Below are 19,022 nucleotides of genomic sequence, written 5' to 3' on the forward strand. Positions count from 1 at the left end.
GTTGTTCTAATGTGGGTGACTTGTCACTGGTGTGCTGTGACCATCAGAAGGGCTGCAGGTTGGAGTCCAGAGCTCAAACCCGTCTGGAAACGCAGCACTGCAGCGGCTGCTGGTCTCACTGATGGATTAACCCGGAGCTCCTATTCTACTAACACACAGGTACGGGTCCTGTTGTGGTTTAGAAACTCTATTCAAACTGACATCCACATGCTAATATGGACACATGCTGGTTTTTTTCTTTAATTATCATTATTATTATTATTATGATACCAGATACATTGTGTATGCAGTAGTGGTTGTAATGGTAATAGAAGTATAGTTTTGTGGCACCAGTAACAGCAGCAAAGTTTACTTGTGTAGCACATTTCATAAACAGGTATAATTCAAAATATAAACACTGGTACAAGTATCATCAGAATAAGCAGCAGGTAGTCATGGTAATTAGCTGTAGTGGAAGTATTTCCGTGGCAGCAGCAGAGCAGTAGTCATACTACAATAGAGTTATATATAAAAACAATAATAGCACTAGTAGGCTATTAGTAATTATAGTAGTGCAATAGCATAATGATATCGGTAGTAATTGTAGTAGTGGTGTTAATAGTAAGGGTGGGTGATATGAATAAAATCCTGTATTGCATGCATGTATGTATTGCATGAAATCAATTGAGATATTTTAGATGTCTGGCTAACCACACAGGAATTTTTGAATATGCAAAAATCCTATAGAATAAAATAGTGACACAAATTTGTCCTTCCCTTTGCCTATATTGGCCTCACACAAGCAGAACTATTAAAGGAATAGTTACCAGAGAATAAAAAAGCTTTCCAAAATAAATATATATTGTCTCACAGTATGTACCATCCTATTGTCCAACCCAACTGCTACAATATACTAGCAGCAGCGGTATTAGTATAATTACAAGCAGCACTGGGATGTAGTTTTGGCAGTAGATGTCTGAGAAGCATTCACAATACCAACACTAGTATTAGCAGTAGTACATAGTGGTAGGTGTGGCAGTAGTAGTGGTTGGTAAAAGCAGATGTAGCCGTAGAGGCAGAGGTAATAGTGATGATGTCAAACAGCAGCTGGGACTTCAGCTGTGACAGGGAGCAGATAGGATGAGGGAATTCACCTGAGGCCGGTCCTGTCTCCCTCTTGTGTCCATGTGAAATCACTGCCGACCAGTGATGCTGCAAAAGACTGGCGCTGTCCATTAAGTCTCAGAGTAGCATCATATACCACTAATGCTGCTGTAATCCTCTCTACGTTCTTCCAGGCTGAGCAGCTGGACTGAACAATGACTACGCGGTGGCTCCCAAAGGTTCTGATCCTTACTTTGGCCCTCTCAAGTCCAACCACATGTCAAAGCAGAAAGAGGAAAGGACAGAGAGATGATAACCAGGTCATCATTAATGAGGCCAAAAGTAAGTGTTTTGAATAGCAATACAATGTTTCAATGTATCACCTTGTCCAAAGATACAGTACATAGGTTATCCTAGAGTCACTGATGACGTCTGGTGGAAAAAAAAGTCTGTTTATTGCAATATCTACATTATCTCAACACAGAGTCTTGTGACTGATTAAACATACGTGTGTTAAAGGACTCAAAGGGGACTTGGCATGCTTGTTTTCAGGTGCATACTTGTATTTTGGGGTTTCTACTAGAACATGTTTACATACTTTAACAAAAACCATATTAATGTTTTCACACTGTCTGTCTGAATATACCTGTATTTTACCAGTATTTTCTAATGAGCCCGCATGTGACATATGTAGGGCCACAGTTTGTTGGTTGGTAAGCACTGAAAAAGGGAGTTTTTGATTATGTCCCCTTTAAAAGCAATTAATAGACATAATGTCTTTCAGAATAAAATTGCAGAAAAATGTCAATCAAATAAAAATATTGATCTCTACGTTGGATTTAAAGGAGTATGCGTTAGAATATACCATAATGCTATGATTTACAGCAGAGTCGACACTGATTAAATGTTACACCCCGGCCCTTATGGCAGTTTCCTAATTATCGTGCTTAATGTAAACCCTGACACTACCAGCAGTCAGCTGTGCCTCTAATGTCTATCCTGGCTGTTGTGCATTGAACTGTTGATTTGATTTGGGACCATAATCATTGTTGAAAATTAGAGCCCTTCCAATGCTGGCTTTTTAAGGCCATACCCGTATCGATGTTTAAAGGTCCTATGTTGTAGAATGTGATATTTCCGTGTCTTGTATAATTATAAAGCAGGTCTAGGTGCTATATAACTACTGTGAATGACGCTCAATCTATGGATAAATGCACACAGCCCGTATTCAGAAACTGTTTTTTTAAAGGTGCCCGATCCGAGATCGGGAGCATTTCAATTGCCTCTTCATGGCTCTCAACATGTCGACGGCCAACCGGCGGCTTATAACTAACGGTGCTAACTAACGAAGTGCAAACTGCGGCAGAAATGCTGACAGAGCTAACACTGTTTACTCAAACCTTTGGAACCGGAGAGTGGGCGCCAAGCCTTTGGGAAGATGCTGTCGGAGGCCTAATAACGTGTGTAATAAGAATTCTAAAGTTATTAAATAATTGTCCGACAAAAGAGGGTTCTGTGGAAAGACCATAGACTGTAGATAAGAAGTAGACGCAGTGATCGTGACCTCACCTATTGGTTTGTGGACTGCCATTTTTAGGGTCATTTTCTTATAGACTTCTATTCAAGTACATGCAAGGAGTCGCCCCCTGCTGGTCAGTAGAGAGGATGCAAGTTTTAAGACACTTCCTTATTGCTTCACTCGGCAGAACCGGCGGTTGCCGCCTTGGAAAGACTATTGCATTTTGTATTTCAATGCCGTATGCCAGAACAATGCAGAACAAATGCAGAAATTATTTCTGTACTCTCTGACAGAAGCCAATCAAATCTAGTAATGAGATAAATGCAGTACGAAGGCTATCATTTGTATGTCCACATGCATATTATAATCACAGACAATAATTACTTTACTGAACTTGATCATTCAGATATGAATTGAGAATACAGACCTTGGTCGCGATACACTATAACAAATATAATTGGCTGTATTGTTTTCCAGACAAAATAAATCAATATGATTGTCTGATATTAAATAATTTATTAATTTGACATTTGATGACAGAGATCTGACATTTAAGAGTCCAACTTTATTATCACATTTTGTTGTATTAACTTGGATTAGGTTATTTTGTTGAACTCCTCAACTGTTTACTTTTGATTTCATGAATTGAAGTGGCCGTGGGGCAGACAGTCTCTGTGGGTTTGTGGGTGGGTAACCGCTCTAATGGAAGCGCAGAGAAGTGTGTAAGAACTGGTCTGAACTCTGGGTTCGCATGAACCTGAAATTGAATATGTCCTTTTTGAGAGAAAAACTAAATGTGATCAGATAATATTGGCCAATTTATTGGTGGAGAGGTTCTATTGAAAAAATCCACTCATTAGTTTTAGAGATGTCTCATCATTGCGGAAAGGGTTTGTCTCCTGGAAAGAAATTCTTTTGAAGTGTTGGATGGGTGAAGGTACCATTGCTGGTGGAACAATAGAGCATACCGCTCTCTGAAACATGCAGGTAGAAGTTAATTGTAGAAGTTTTAATGTGTCACTGCACTAGCTGCTTGACACTGCTCTAACTGGTTGAATTAGAATGTAATCCGGCTGTGTTTTGGCTCCTACCTAGCCATGATCTGCCCGGTGGAGATCATGTTCATCGTGGACAGTTCAGAGAGAGCCAAATCTCTGCTGTTTGAGCGACAGAAAGACTTCGTCCTGCGCTTCAGCACTAAGCTCCTGCAACTGCAGTCGGCCGGCTGGCGTCTGCGTCTGCGCTTGGCCGCCTTGCAGTACAGCAGCACTGTGTCGGTGGAACACAACTTCAGGGACTGGCAGGACCTAGACGTCTTCCAGAGCCGCGTGGCCTCCATGACCTTAATCGGCCACGGCACCTACTCCGCCTACGCCATCACCAACTCCACCCAGTTGTTCGGCCGTGAGACGTCTTCCAGCAGCCTGAGGGTGGTGCTGTTGATGACGGACGGAGCGGACCACCCACGCAGCCCAAGCGCTGTGACAGCGGCCTCTGAGGCCAAACGGCACAACATCAGGGTGTTTGCCATCAGGCTGTCGGGCCCGCCGAGGGACGGCTCCATGGGTGCGAGACTAAGATCCATCGCCAGCGCCCCCGCGCAGCAGCACGTCCTCAGCCTTACTGACAGCCAGCTGGATGACAGACTCTTCAATGAACTGGTCAGTCATGTCTGTGTCAGGGTTGCATCGGGGTTATTGGTCTACAGAGTAGTCTGAAGTTTCACTGATGATGTTGTTGCACTCGCAAATCTACTGGCATACATATGGAGAAAACAGAGTGTCGACAGAAGGCCATGAAATAAGCAATTAGAACTGATGAAATATAGATAAACAATATATATAGATACATTATGAAAGCAAAGATGCATAACGTAGGATTATACACTATTGCAGTGCCTGTTGAAAATATGCTCGTTCGGGGCGGCCGAATGCTTGGCTTCACACTCAACACTGCGCTTCCTTTTGTGACTCAGCAAAACACCAGCCATGACATAGTTGTGTCACACATACAAGTTGCAGCCACTCAGAAACTCCGGTGAAATACATTGGTTCACAGGATGAAAAAAACAGACAACCTGGCCCTGGGAGCTTCCAAATAAAAGCAATTGTTATTATGCTGTTTGGTTATGAAAAAGATTTAATCATACCACTATTCTAATTGATTGTACCCCAATATAACTGAGTTATGAGTGAAGTGTACTTTTACTGAGCGTTACTAATAGTTTATAAGTTTAAATGGTCTGTACTTGTATAGCGCTTTTCTAGTCTTTCCCACTCAAAGCACTTTAACACTACATGCCATTCACCCATTCATATCCATTCATACACTGATGACAGGGGCTACCATGAATGGTGCCAGCCCATCAGGACTGTCCATTCATACTACAATCACACACCGTAGGCACTGCTACGGGAGCAATTTTGGGGTTAAGTGTCTTGCCCAAGGACACATCGACATGCAACTAGCAGAGCCGGGGATCGAACCGCCGATCCTCTGATTGAAGAGCGACCCTGCTCTCCACAGGGTCACCCACACTTTAGTTTACTTTAGGAAAAATGTTTTGAGTAGGCTTACTTCTTCTACCACTGCCAATACCAACATTCCCAGTTAGAGAAAGGGTTAAAAAGCAAAGTCTGAGGTTATTTGCGGTGAGAGACATCGGTGAAATTCCCTTAGTGGAGGTTATTTCCAAATAGGCATATTAGTGGTTTGCTTTGACATAACTACCGCGGTTATGAAGTAAAGTATGGTTTTAATTAGCGAAAGCATTTTGCTGGTGGTAATGCTAGTAATGTTATAAGTTAGTATCAAGTCATACATCGGGGAATTACAGTCTTACTCAAAAACTCACCCAGGTTTCGGCGTACTCACAGTCATGCCAGTGAAATATACTCTGGTTCGATTCTCGTGTTGACTCCAGGGAAGTGAAGAAGAGTTGTAAAGGTTGTAAAGTGAAGTGCAGTCAATGAGCCGGGGTATGTGAAAAGTATGGATTCAAGGTTAGGGAGCATTCAGACCAATTCAATTGCACTAACGCGAAAGTAAAGGCACTTCGATTTCTACAGGATTGGACTGTGAGTAACTGTTGTTTTTTCTTTCAGAACACAATTGTCAAAATTGGGGTAAGTACTGTGAGGTGTTCACTAATATAACCCCAGTGATTATTCACTCACATTTCATCATTTCATCATTTTGGGTAGTATTGCAATTTAGAACAGTGTTGTCCTGTGCATGAAACTAATTCAAGAGCCTTGACAAAAACCTTCTAATTATTTCACCTTTTTTCTTTTTTTTCTTTGTATCTAAAGCACATTGTTGATTTAGTTTATATTTTTATTTTTTCCCCAATGTCTTTATTTCAGTGCCCGCAGCCAAAGAGCTGTCTGTGTGAGCGGGGGGAGAGGGGTCACCCTGGAAGCACGGTGAGTGTATTACAGTAGCTCCTTCGCTGTAAATCATCGTCCTTATGTGCTTACACCAAAACACAATCTGAGTTTCATTTCTCCAAAAATATTATTGTATAGATCGCCATGTACTACCAGATCAAAAATAGGGCCAGGTAATGTAATGTATAATCTATATCATCACAGTTTTACAAACCAATCCCAACTCAAAGTCCACTAACCAGCCTTTTCTAGATCTCAACCACATATGCCATGGTCTTCATGACTGAATGGAGATGGGGCTGTTGATATGTGAGCGTAGTAGCTCTTATGACTACATACACAGCACCTTCGGGACTTCTCATCCTTGTTGGCTACGCTCAAAATCAACGTGTCGTGAAAAAGCTAGTAAGTGGACCTTGAGTTGGGATTGTTTATTCCAACTATGTGGACATAGAATTAGGTCATATTGCCCAGCCCTAGTATCATCCTCAATGGATCCTGAATATCTGGACTGAATTTTATTGAAGATCTTTTATTAAGTAGTTGTTTTGTATCAGAGACCAACTGGCCAGTCTCCCCATACCTGAGCCGTGCCACTAGCTGATCTAGCTAATCCAGTCAAAAGTTGGCATTTCTGCAAACCACAAATATGTTGAATGTTTACTTTTTGCATTCAGAGCAAGCGACCGCTATTGAAAGTTACGTGGTATAATAATCATAGGCTACAACAAGTGAAGAAGTCCACTAAGGGCGTGTGGGAGGGTCAAACAAACACAGGACTTTCACCCAGGAGACCGCTCTACGTGTCCCGTGTGAAACCAAAAGTAAATGTTGACTTTGCGCTTGTTACGTAAAGTTGGTAAGTAAAGTTGTTACGTGACAATACGTAAGTCGCTAAGGCCGGTTGTTACGCTAGTTACATTGTTATTATTATTTTAACACAAACCATGATCTTTTTTCTAACCTTAACAGAGTAGTTTGGTTGCCTAATCATTTCACATCATTAACCATGTGACATTGTGCGTTTCTGGTGAAACCTGGCGATACAAGGTTGACATCGAAACATATTTCTGGTTCAGAAGCGCTACGCTCCACATATCCCGGGCTTTTTCAGAAATGCACAATGCCAATGTGTAGCCTGGGTTGCTATTTCTCTACCAGTATACTGCCCAGCTGTGGTAGTATCTGCTGGCTTCAGGTTGACAGTCACTTCCACACAGAGCCCAGTAAGCCTCACACAGTGGCTTGTTGATCCTGGATAGCGAAGGAGGGGGTTCTCCCAGCCTCAGCACCCGGGGCTGGGGGGCCTCGAAACAGCAGGTGCATTTGGCCGGCATTCAAAGTACTATAAGAAAAAGATGTGAAAGAGCAGGAAATGTTTCCCACAATGTAAGTGTAGCAGGTGGTGCAGGGGCCCGGCTGAATGGGCTGTTTTCACTGGTAGAGAGGCCCTTAGAAAGAAGCAAAGGTCAACGATGAAAGATTAAACGTGAGCAAACACACCAGGCTGAGAAGATCTGAGAACCTGCTGCACTGAGGTGGAGGTTTATGTTAGGCAGGGGTTACAGACAGGTCGCACTGAGTATGCCCCGTCTCACCTTTGCCTATACATACACGAGTCCAAACTAAAAAGGGGCCCAAATATTCTCATTCGGCACAATCTCTCCCTTTTCTTTCATCTAGGGGAAACCAGGCGAGCCGGGGTTTGATGGAGCGTCGGGTCCAAAGGGATCTCGTGTAAGTCCCCATTGTCTCCCATAATCCAGCGCTGGTAACAGAGAAAGTCCATGAAATGTTGTTTGATGTGCTGTTTTGTCTGGGCTCGGTCACTGCAGGGGGAACCTGGCATTAACGGACGTCCAGGAATGGAGGGCCTTGAGGTAATCATTAAATATCTTTCTCGACCTTCTCCGGCCTGGGTCAGTATGGTATTTTGTTCTTTTGAGAGGCATGGAGGGAGCTCCAAATGGATTTTTATCGATCTTTTCTTCAGTGTTTTACCATAAAAATGATGTTGAATAATGCAGTTTGGTAAGAAGTAATGGACCAATTTACGAGGCAAAAGTCATTCTGACTGATTTGACCTCCTCCTCGGTTTTAGGTTATTTCTCTTAGTGTAACACTTTGGGAAAAACACCCCTTCATTCTACACACATAGAAAATATACTCAAATATTCATATTAGAACAGAATCAAATGATTATTTTCCCAGTACTTCTGTGCAGTATCTCTGGCTAGATACAGTCAGTCAGAACAGGTTAATGGTAACATAAAGGTCTCTGCTGTGATGACCTCATTGTGATGACAAGACTTCGAAAAGTTACTGTTAGCTGTTTTCACCCAAGAAATAGATTTTTGGACAGCTCCCACGTGTTTCCAGTCTTTATGCTAAGCTAGGCTAATCGCGGCCTGATCATTTCTATCTCACTCTCTATGAGAATAGGTGTATTTCCTGAAACTTTCTATAACAGAAGCGTGATGGTTGATGGACAGATATTGGTGTCTGATATAAGTTAAATGAAATCTTCCTTTTCTATAGGGTCGACCTGGCAGCAAAGGGGAAAGGGTATGTATTATTCTTATTGTTGATATCATTTTTAAAATACAATTTGTATTCACAAGGATTCACCACTTACGAATCCGGGTTAAAACAAGTATATCTCAACTATTTACCAGTTTAAAGCGCTCTGTGATTTGGACATCCCATACATACAGACATTGACAGTTGTCATAGTTTCACACTACAAAGCCGGCAGACCTTATGAACAGTGTCAGACACTTTGTATATATATATATATATATATATATATATATATATATATATCCATATCTATACACATTATAGAAGGCTACACTTACCTGTTTCTTTACTGCTTGTATTTTTTAGGGAGAACAGGGGGAATGTGGTGTCCCTGGGAAAAAGGGAGAACAAGTAGGTTTCAATATGTATTTACTTTTAATCAATACTATGACTTTTCTTCTTTGGTATGTACACATAGTGATACTGTACTGATGTCTCTCCTCAGGGTACAGATGGACCTCTTGGCCCCATAGGCCCCAGAGGAGAGCAGGTGAAGTTATTTTTGTTGTACTTTTTATCCCATTACCAATACTCTTTGCATTTATGAATGGCTAGGCAGTACATTGGTGTCCCATTATATTATATTATATTGATGTCTCAGTTAATGGTTTCACATTATAACAGATTGTCTCTTAGCTCAGATGTCTTCACATTGGACACAAATCTGAGGCCCTGTGATCATTGTGAAATCCAAAAATATTCAAGCAGTCTATCTTGGTAACCAATTTCATTAACACACAATGTTTCACAAATATGGATCCAAAGTCCAAAAATGTTATCGAATGTTAAGTAAATGTTGAAAAAAATATAAATATATTTCATTTCATTTCATTTTCATTTCTTATAAATATATATGTATAAATATATACCGATTTAAAGCGGGTGGTCTTCCCACCGGAAAATCGTCAGTTTGATCTCCGGCTCCTCCAGTCCATGTCAATGTGTCCTTGGGAAAGACACACACATATATATATATATATGTGTGTGTATATATAACATACATATCCCCTGAATATACCCCCTGAAATATATAAAGATAAAAGTTTGAAAAAGTCCCTCTTTAAAAAAAATAAAAATAAACTATTTAATTATTTATTGAACTATATTTACTCATTTATATATTTACATTTCTTTTTTGTTCCCTTATTTATTTATTTATTTCAGGATTTATTTCATGGCTGTATGTATTTACTTTGTTCTATTTAATACAGACCTAAATGACATTCCATAGTATATGAGTTAGATTCAAATCATAAATTTAATCTATCTATAATCAAACAAGTATATCTTCATAATATCAGAGTTATGACAGACAACTCTCATACAAGTGGCTGAACTTTACATGGAGGACATTGAAATGTAAATCTGCTCCTCAGTGAACAGTGAACGTTGGAGAGTATGCACTGTAACCACCATTATTGTCCGACCATGCTGTGACTCCATACCGGTATCATGCAGTAGGTGGGTTACATATTTGAAAAGATATGACAGTAGATGTTTCATTTTAAAGGCTGATATTACTACATGCAGTACACCCAACTGAGACATGTTTTAACTTAAAAAGTGAAGTGAACTCGATGCGTATGAGCCCTCATCCTCATACCTCAATGGCTGTGTGGTCAAATTGAAAGATTCCTGTGCCGCCCCCCCCCAGTGAAAGCCACACACTGCGGGTCCATCTCCTGCTCTGCACTTGTGGAATGTGAGCTGTGGATTAGGTCTTATCCCCCTCCTAATGTAGCCTTTCCAAAGCGGGGAATCCAAGCTTGCAATGTTTGGTTGAAGTCTTTGAGCAGACGTTGTCCCAGAGGATTAGGATTTGGGCACATGTTATCCATTCCCTCTCTCCTTAAATGCTTGTTGCCCCCTTCAATGTCGGTAGAACAACAGCAGCCAATCGTCAGAGTGCTATAAGGTTTTACGTCCTTCTGGTTCCCATGGAATCTACCTCTACACACTGTCAGAAGTGTATTCATAAACCTAGAGCACCAAAGCATACACCGTCACAGTATCCGTATACACTGCTCCAGCAGCATGAAAAGTCATTTTACGACGACATTATCTCAATTTAAAGGACCAGCTGGTGTTTTTGCATGTTTTGGCCCATTTTAATTCTAATCACATCTTTTTTACATTCCACTTTCCAAAGCATGCTGCATGGAGCTGTGTTTAGCCCCTCAGAACAGTACAGGATTATAATAGAAATGGTGCAGTTTGAAGAGTCCTGTGGCTAACAGTTATACTTCACGGAGTCTATACTTCACTGTTACTGGTGCAAATCCCTTTGGCGTTGCTCTGCAGAGATTTTGATCTGAGAAGGAAGATGATGAAGCAGCATCTCCATGACAATACAAATGCCACCTCCAGCTCCTACACAAATGAAGTGATGGGAGCGTTATCTCAGTTTACCGTAACTTTAAGACTGACCATCCGACATTTGAACTTAAACCATGATGTTTCCCTAAACCTAACCAAGTCATTGTTGTGCCTAAATCTGACTAAACCTTAACCTTCGTCACATCATGAGGTTGATTTATTTTGCAGTGATTTGTAACCTCTTGGTAACTGCTGATGGATCATACCCGAAAAACACTTGTGTTGTTTCTAAAGGACAGTTACTATTTGGAGGATTTGTTAACCGGGACACCTGATTAGAGCAGAGCAATCATTGATGGTATCAGTAACTCCTGTGCTTTTCCTACTATAGTCATTAACACCCACTAATATCTTGTCTTCAGTGGAATACGTTACAATCAGCATTCATTCAAATGACTGCAGTAGTCAGGTAATCTATCACAGTCAACATGCAGGTTTGTTGAGTTTTCCTCTGAAGACGGAAGTTCACACGTGTTGCTGGCTTGCGTAGGAAAACTCACGAAGAAAAGACTTTTCATAAGATATCATACGAACCGTCGTGAGGATATATTGCATGATAATGCATTTGAAAGCTCTGATTATTTTTAAAACATCAACAATATTTAAACTTTGAATTATGAAATCACAAATGATCCACAATGTATGATAAATACTCGGCTTAAAAGATCTTTGACCGTCTGATAAAAGCCCTGACAATTTGATATTTGTGTGACATGATTTATCGGCACGCTTTAGTTGAATTTTTTGACTTTTCCATGATATAGTGTTGAACTTTTGTAGATTTCTATCATTTGAGGACCGACTTTGTGTGTCAGAGAGCTTCATGTGGAGCAGACGTCCATGTAGTCCAGTCACACTGCTCGTAGTCTCCAGCAGAGGGCAGTCACAGCTCACAGGCCAGTGCCACACACGCTGTTCCCAATGTCTTACAGGTTGAATATAGGTGACATGTATGATTAAAAGTTACATTTAAACATGCTCTGCCCTAGTCTAAACCAGCGTCAGGGTCAGTTGAGGTTGAAGACTACAGATTTGAAAATGAAAACAATCTGGGGTTGTGGAGTTAGAAAGAAATGAGTTCACGGGGCCTCTGTAGAGGCTTCAGGCTCCAACTGTTGCCAAGTTGGATTGTGGGTGATGTAGGATCCAGGTTTTCACAGGGAAAGGAAAATGTGTGGAATAAAGAAGCTATCTGGTAATCCTGCATCTGCGTCTCACATTAGTCCCATATTTAATAACCCACATATAACACATGACTACACTTGTGGTGCAGTCGAAGATGCTCTCAGAAACCCCCACAGGGACCTGGGCTCAATGGAGCCCTGAATCAGAGTAGACACATACATCCGTACATACAGAGTTGGTGGTGACAGCACTGCGGAACTGAAAACACAAAAATAAAAACAACCCTTGTTGTATTACCGTTATTTCAACTCTAAACTAAAATGGTAGAGTTTAGTTTTTCTATATTAAATTGCTTTAATGTTATTTGTGGTTTGTATATATTGAATTGCCCCTTCCTGTTTTGTTCCTGTCTCAGGGAGCCAGGGGAGGACCTGGAGACCAGGGCCCAGAAGGGACATCTGGATCTAAAGTAAGAACACTGGCAGTCAAATTTCAAATATTGCAAATGAATCAGTTTGTTCACAGGTTGAAGCTACAGGCACGTTTGTTCATTCCTCCCTCCCCTAACAGGGTGAGCGAGGACTGAGGGGTGCATCTGGACCTCCAGGAGATAAAGGCATTGGGTTCCCTGGTCCCAAGGTACATTTGGGTTTGGTTTAGAATTTGATTGAATAAGGAACATTGTCCTACTTCCATCTGCAGTTTATCTCTATTCTGTAAACTTCATTTTTCAGGGTGACAAGGGGAACCAAGGAAGACTAGGTCCTTCTGGACCAATGGGTATGGGTGAACCAGGAACACCCGTGAGTTCACAAAACTAAGTGAAACTACAGAAATATACTGTCATGACTCAGGCTATGATATTTTAGATATTGTCACTGAATATTCTATCAATACATGCATTGGAGATTAGTTTTTCTATTTTGGGACAGAGACATGTTAGCCTCCTCGCTACCCTGTTACAAATGCTAAAGAAGGTGTGCCATAAAAAACAGGGATCAACCTCAAAGTAAAGCCCGTATAACGGACATGATATTTGATCAGCAACACATCTACATGTGTCAGTTGTTTTAAATAAATGAATGTTTATTGCAATCTGGGTTGAATAATAATGAATCTTTAACTGACCCTATGATACATATTTGACTTTGGAAACCATTAATGTGTTTTCACCTATTTTAAATTCCGGTCTTTACAATGTTGAGGTTGTTTTAAGTGGTGCAATTGAAAAAGCTTCCAGTGAATTCCAGTGTCCAAGGTCAATTCCATCTGAGCTTTATTTCTTGGATCATCCCGACAGGACAGAGGTCTGATAGATTCCATTCAGCGGTGGAGTCTGAATTGAATCCAACTTAAAGAAAGATTTAGGACCTGAATTAAGGTTTTAGATCTAAATTTGACAAACTCTTCTTGAGCAACTTGAATGTTTATTTTTTATGTTTTATTTGTATTTGTGAACCTTTGAAAATTTGAAAGGAAGTTTTCGACATCTGAATTTCTATAATTACATTAATTAAATTCAGACTTGATTTTCAAAGTTAAATATTCATTTAAATATGAACTGATATTACAACAGGTATTCAAATGTAAACATATAGTAGTCGGTATTGGTTACATTTCACTTGCTTATAAAATTGAAATTATTATGGCCTTCCTTTGCTTCCATAGTAATTATATTTAAAGGGCCAGCCCACTCAAACTTTAGAAAATAATTTAGTCACAAACTAAAAGGGATCATTCCAAGCATATAGTTTGGTTTTTATCTGCTGAGATACACTAAAGGATACTATTACTATGTTATTATTGGCAGTACAGCTGCTTTTCTAGCAACTGGCCTTGTATAATTGTTGCGTGAATATTAGAGTGCTTCCAGTACGATCGCTAATATGTTGAAATATCTGTTCATTCAGTTACTATATTTGTTTAGGGTCCAGCAGGGCCACCAGGGATGCAAGGGTCGTCAGGGTTTCCAGGTGAGGGTCTTCCAGGGTCCAAGGTAAGTTCCAGGACAAGCTGGTTCACTACAACTAGTATGTGTCATTTTATTGATCCTTTATTTAAGACAATGGACAGCGAGAAACATTTCCAAAAACAATGCGTTTTCAAATATGATTGGTGTTTTAAAACCATAGAGGGAAGAAAGACCGGTTTTAAAGTTTTGTTTTACTTATGAATCGCACATGGTTGTATGATTTGAGCCTTAAGGTAAAACCGAGTTTGATGTGTTACTCTTCCTGTTCTCCTGACCCTCCCACTGTGTTTTCTTGCAGGGTGAAAGGGGGTATGAGGGTCCCAAGGGCGGCCGTGGACCTCAAGGAGTCGGGTACAAAGGTGATAAGGTACGGGTTAACTGTTAAACATGGTTTGGATTGCACACATGTCTACTGAAAACCTGTGGTGCTGTAAAGGACGACCTGTCTGACCTCTCACCTTTCTAACCCTCAGGGAAGCACAGGAGCCCTCGGGCTGCCAGGCTTGGTGGGGTTTCCTGGGGCAGGCATGCAAGGAGAAAAGGCAAGGCCAATGAAAATGTTCCCTCCACCTGTTTATCCTTTATTTGTGTAACTACACTTTACATTCTGATGTTTCCCTTTGGCCGTAGGGGGACCTAGGGCCAGCTGGGCCTTCTGGTCCCAGAGGACCTCCTGGACTGGGTATAGTGGGACCAAAGGTCAGTAGCAGTTATGGGTAAAGAGTTGACACTGTGGCGTTTAAATTATTTAGAAGCATGAATAAAGTTAAACAGACATTAAGTAAGTTATACATGTATTTCATATTCATGATGAAAGAGAATAAACACTATAATACATGGCTTTGAAGCAAGACTGGGCGAGCACTTAAATAGATATACTTAGTTGCTCTCCGCCACTGCTGACTATACTCCTGTCACAGCGGCCGCTGCAAAACTTACAAAGGCAAAATTACTAAAGTAGTGTTCTTTCTTTAGTCACAAAGCATTGAGTACAGGACACAAAGTCAGGCCTTGCCCTAGTTCACTCGTTTACTATTTTGTGGCAACTAGGATAGAGCGGCATCCCGGCTCCGCTAGTCCAGGTCGATGTGTCCTTGGGCAAGACACTTAACCCCAAACTGCTCCCGTAAGCTGTTCCTGTGGTGTATGAATGGGTATGAAGGGCTAGTTAGAGTCCTGAGGTGGCGCCTTGCTCGGTAGCCCCTCCCATCAGTGTATGAATGTGTGTAAATGGGTGAATGATGACATGTAGTGTTAAAGCACTTTGAGTAGTCGCGTATAGAAAAGCGCTACACAAGTACAAGTCTATTTTCCATTTATTCCCGATATAAAAACTGTAAATAATTTACTTCCTCGTGAGAAAGTAAATTGGGATTTCAGACACTTGTGATTCATCATCACAGAAAGCCTGATATAAAAGGCTTCTTCAGTTTAAGAGGTTACTATACAAAATACAGTTATCATAATTCTGTACTCTCGAGTGACATCACTAAAAATAGATTCAATGTTGCAAAAAAAAGCAGTCACATGATCGAACAGGTTTGAGGCTACACAAACCTGCAGCCAGTTTATCTGAATCACTTCATTTTGAGGTGAAACTGAAACCATAAGTGCACCAAGACGTCTGTTTTAGTCTCTCATTGCACCCTGAATCTGTCCGTTCCCTCGACTGAGTGTATGGAAGGTTTAAACCAGGCAGACAGTCTGCAAACTGTGATGGATGTGTACAGCATAGAATGTGGGTAGCCTAATAGTTTTGCAATGATATTGTTCACCAGTTTTGTACCTGGATTTCCTCACAGTGGTTATTTTAATTTCCACCAAAGTTGTAAAAGTATGAGATTTACCTGACGCCAACCATGGAGCGCTAAAAACACCTTTTTGAATCTTTCCGTTGCTGGTCGTCTGATGTGATTTGTGTTGTTTCCCAGGGCGACCAGGGTTATCCCGGAGAGTCCGGACCTCAGGGAGAGAGGGGTGTAGGTGAACCAGGAGGGAAGGTAAGACAACCAAAGTCCCCATTAAACAAAACATGTCCAGTAGATCAGCAGGGTGGCACCCAGAAGTGTTGAGATTATGTGTGTTGTTCTAGGGGGGGCCGGGGCTTGATGGGGCTGCTGGGATACCTGGCATTCCTGGTGAGGACGGAGCTCTTGGGCCTAAGGTGAGTCACGGTCACATTTCGTAAAATGACATTCAATCTGAATTGAGTCACGATCAGATGTTGAACCAATTACAAACAGTTAGGTAATTGCTATATTTGAAATGGGTAGTCATAAAAATACATAACAGAACTATCACTTGAAGACAGTGAAGCTATGACATGGGCGATTACTGTGTAACGAGATGAGTATTTGAAATGATATTCTTAATAAGATATGTATTATTTATTACATAGTTGTGTGAACACGTATGAATCAGCTTCCAGACTAACAAAGCAAAAGTCACCATAATTCGAAAACCTGCATCATTGTACCGAAAAGTTATCCTCTTTAGCTCTGATCTATTTCACCATAGAAGCATCAAGCTGATGTACTGCTTGTTGTAAGCTAGCTAACCCCTTAGGAATCTTTCCTCCAAAGATGGTATCTTTAAACCTATATCTGTGGTGGATATGATGTTAAAAATCAGGATGAATGTATAGCAGGCGGTGTGAACCAATCAGGACCAAGACTTTTAACTATTTACGATACTCAGAAATACAGTGATGCAGGAACGAGTCCTAAAACCCGGAAATGAGTCAACATTTTTGCATTACCAATTTTTTCATGTGTTTTTGGTTAGATGCTTGAAATACAGTCTGTGTTTAACACAAGCTAGAGAGATTTGTTTTCTACCACATCAAATACATCAGTAAATGAAAATGTCAGTTGGTAACAAGTGTCTAAATGAGATGACTAAACGTGGTGGTGACGTAAAGTCGTGACCATGGTGTAGTTTTAGCGTTAGCTTTTTACTTCTGGTTTTTGCATTTACATTTCAAAAATCATACAAGTGGTGTTCATCTGTGAAGATTATCTTGCCAAAAAAAAGCTGTAAGTATCATAAGTGTTTGTTTGCCACAGAAGTTATTTTCTGCAATCATCCAAAATCCAATGGAAATATCTCATTGGGATTTTGTCGGGAACCAGTGTGATGCTAACTTCTGGGTTGGCCTACAAAAATACATCATCCCTGCAGCTCTCTGTAGCAGCTTGAAGTTAGGAGAGAACACAGGAAATGAAACCGACCACATTAATTGGTGACCGTATTATGCACTGCAAAGAAGGACTGGGTATGCAAACTACGATGCCAACATCAATACTAGTACCCTTGAAGTGATACAGATACCAATAGAGTGTACAGTACTTCATTCGGTACCCATCATGTTAATGGTAAACTGCGTGTCCCACTGGCTAGCAAATCACTGCCACTCTGCACAGCGCTCATCCAGCGCTCATCCAGCGCTCATCCAGCGCTTAAAGCTGATAACGAAGTCCACGTACGTACGTTTACCACAGAAACGTAGCGCCTCTCCTCCGGTTCCCCCCCTCCCAGGTTAAACTGTTACCTCTGTCAGCACTGTAGCTGTTGTTAGCGCTGTTAACACCATTAACTGCGAACACCATTATCTGCTAACCGCCACCTCAGACATCTCTGTGTTCAGAGCTGTATTGGTTGAAGCAGCTGCGATAGTGGGCCAATCCCACGTGGCATTAAATCAAAGAATGTTTGCAGTGATTGGCTGCGCTCAACACCATGCAAACAGTATTTATTTTTCTTTTTTCTAGAGTACAAACAGGATAGATTGCAGGTATTGTTTGACTGGAGAAGTGTGGATACTATTTGATACTGGGTTATCTCAGGTGATACCTTAAAGATACCCAGCCCTATAGGAGTGAACATAAATTAATCCCTCTTTGCATTACGTGTCCACCTCAGCATCTTGTTTCAACAGGAATGACACTATATCAAGGAAGTAAAGAAGCAATTTCATGGTTTCTCTAAAGAGACTACACCACTCACAGGCGTCACACGCTAGAAATGTTTGTTTGATCTGCTATTTGATCTAGGGAGAGATGGGGTACCCAGGTCTGCGAGGCCTAGAGGGAGCACCGGGGAAAGGCATCCCTGGAGAAAAGGTAATCAGCCACAGTGCAGCTGCTCCCCAAGTATACTTCCAATCTCTAAGAGGATAACCCGATTTCTGTTTGTTCAGCATTTCTGTTTAATCGGCCCTTGCATGTGGGTTCTTTTAAACATGACAGTTGTAAAAACTAGGACACGTGCGTAAATAGTAACTATGAAATCAAAGTGGTTATTGTACATATTTACATACCTGTACTGTCAAAGTCTTCATTCACTCAGTCATATTTTAGAATCTGGATTATTGGATTAAGTTGTATTTAACTTGCAGAGATGCTTTTTGAATTCAGCACAATACACCTTCCTGCTACGGTAGCAGAGGGGCTGAGATGTAACACGTCATGTGTATGCGCTTCTCCTCAGGGAGACAGAGGTGACCGTGGACCTAGGGGACTTTCAGGGTCATCAGGCCCAGTTGGACCTGCTGGAGCTAAGGTATGTTGAATAGGTTACCCCTAGGTCAGGGGTCGGCAACCCGCGGCTCCGGAGCCGCATGCGGCTCTTCGGCCCGTCTGCTGCGGCTCCCTGAGGCTACATCCACACTAATACGTTTAATACGAGTTTTAACACACAAAACTATCTCCGTCCACACATGAAGTGGGTGCCGGTGTTACGTCCTACTGGTTTTTAAACCTACTGGTTTCCTTCCGTGCGTGTGTTCTGTTCGCGTAACAGAAGCAGCTGTTTTCTGCCTCTGTTGCCAGATTCGTCACACATTCACAAACAGATTGCTGGAGATCTAAAAGCCACATCTCATATATATTGCGGGAATTACGATTGTATAAGTGAGCACTACATCACAGCCACGTATGAAGAAATACATTGAAGAAAGTATATTTATGGACAGATCGCA

The 19,022-nt window shown here is 41.2% G+C and overlaps 1 protein-coding gene across 1 annotated transcript in view; it reads left to right on the forward strand.

Annotated features, from left to right (window-relative positions):
* Nucleotides 1-1,298: 1,298 nt before the first annotated feature.
* The window catches only part of col28a1a (collagen, type XXVIII, alpha 1a), a gene marked incomplete at both ends in the record, with an annotated part of 32,963 nt that continues 15,239 nt past the window's right edge, over nt 1,299-19,022 (forward strand). The window contains 20 exons of the mRNA XM_079176482.1: nt 1,299-1,425; nt 3,698-4,263; nt 5,707-5,727; nt 5,968-6,027; nt 7,675-7,728; nt 7,827-7,871; nt 8,530-8,556; nt 8,878-8,922; nt 9,017-9,061; nt 12,488-12,541; nt 12,643-12,711; nt 12,807-12,875; nt 14,000-14,068; nt 14,343-14,411; nt 14,518-14,586; nt 14,675-14,743; nt 15,976-16,044; nt 16,137-16,208; nt 18,097-18,165; nt 18,533-18,604. Of these exons, the coding sequence (XP_079032608.1) occupies nt 1,299-1,425; nt 3,698-4,263; nt 5,707-5,727; nt 5,968-6,027; nt 7,675-7,728; nt 7,827-7,871; nt 8,530-8,556; nt 8,878-8,922; nt 9,017-9,061; nt 12,488-12,541; nt 12,643-12,711; nt 12,807-12,875; nt 14,000-14,068; nt 14,343-14,411; nt 14,518-14,586; nt 14,675-14,743; nt 15,976-16,044; nt 16,137-16,208; nt 18,097-18,165; nt 18,533-18,604 (1,740 nt within the window). The remainder of the gene's footprint in view (nt 1,426-3,697; nt 4,264-5,706; nt 5,728-5,967; nt 6,028-7,674; nt 7,729-7,826; nt 7,872-8,529; nt 8,557-8,877; nt 8,923-9,016; nt 9,062-12,487; nt 12,542-12,642; nt 12,712-12,806; nt 12,876-13,999; nt 14,069-14,342; nt 14,412-14,517; nt 14,587-14,674; nt 14,744-15,975; nt 16,045-16,136; nt 16,209-18,096; nt 18,166-18,532; nt 18,605-19,022) is intronic.

This window comes from Pholis gunnellus, assembly GCF_910591455.1.
Source record: "Pholis gunnellus genome assembly, chromosome: 16".
In the NCBI taxonomy this organism is placed as follows: domain Eukaryota; kingdom Metazoa; phylum Chordata; class Actinopteri; order Perciformes; family Pholidae; genus Pholis; species Pholis gunnellus.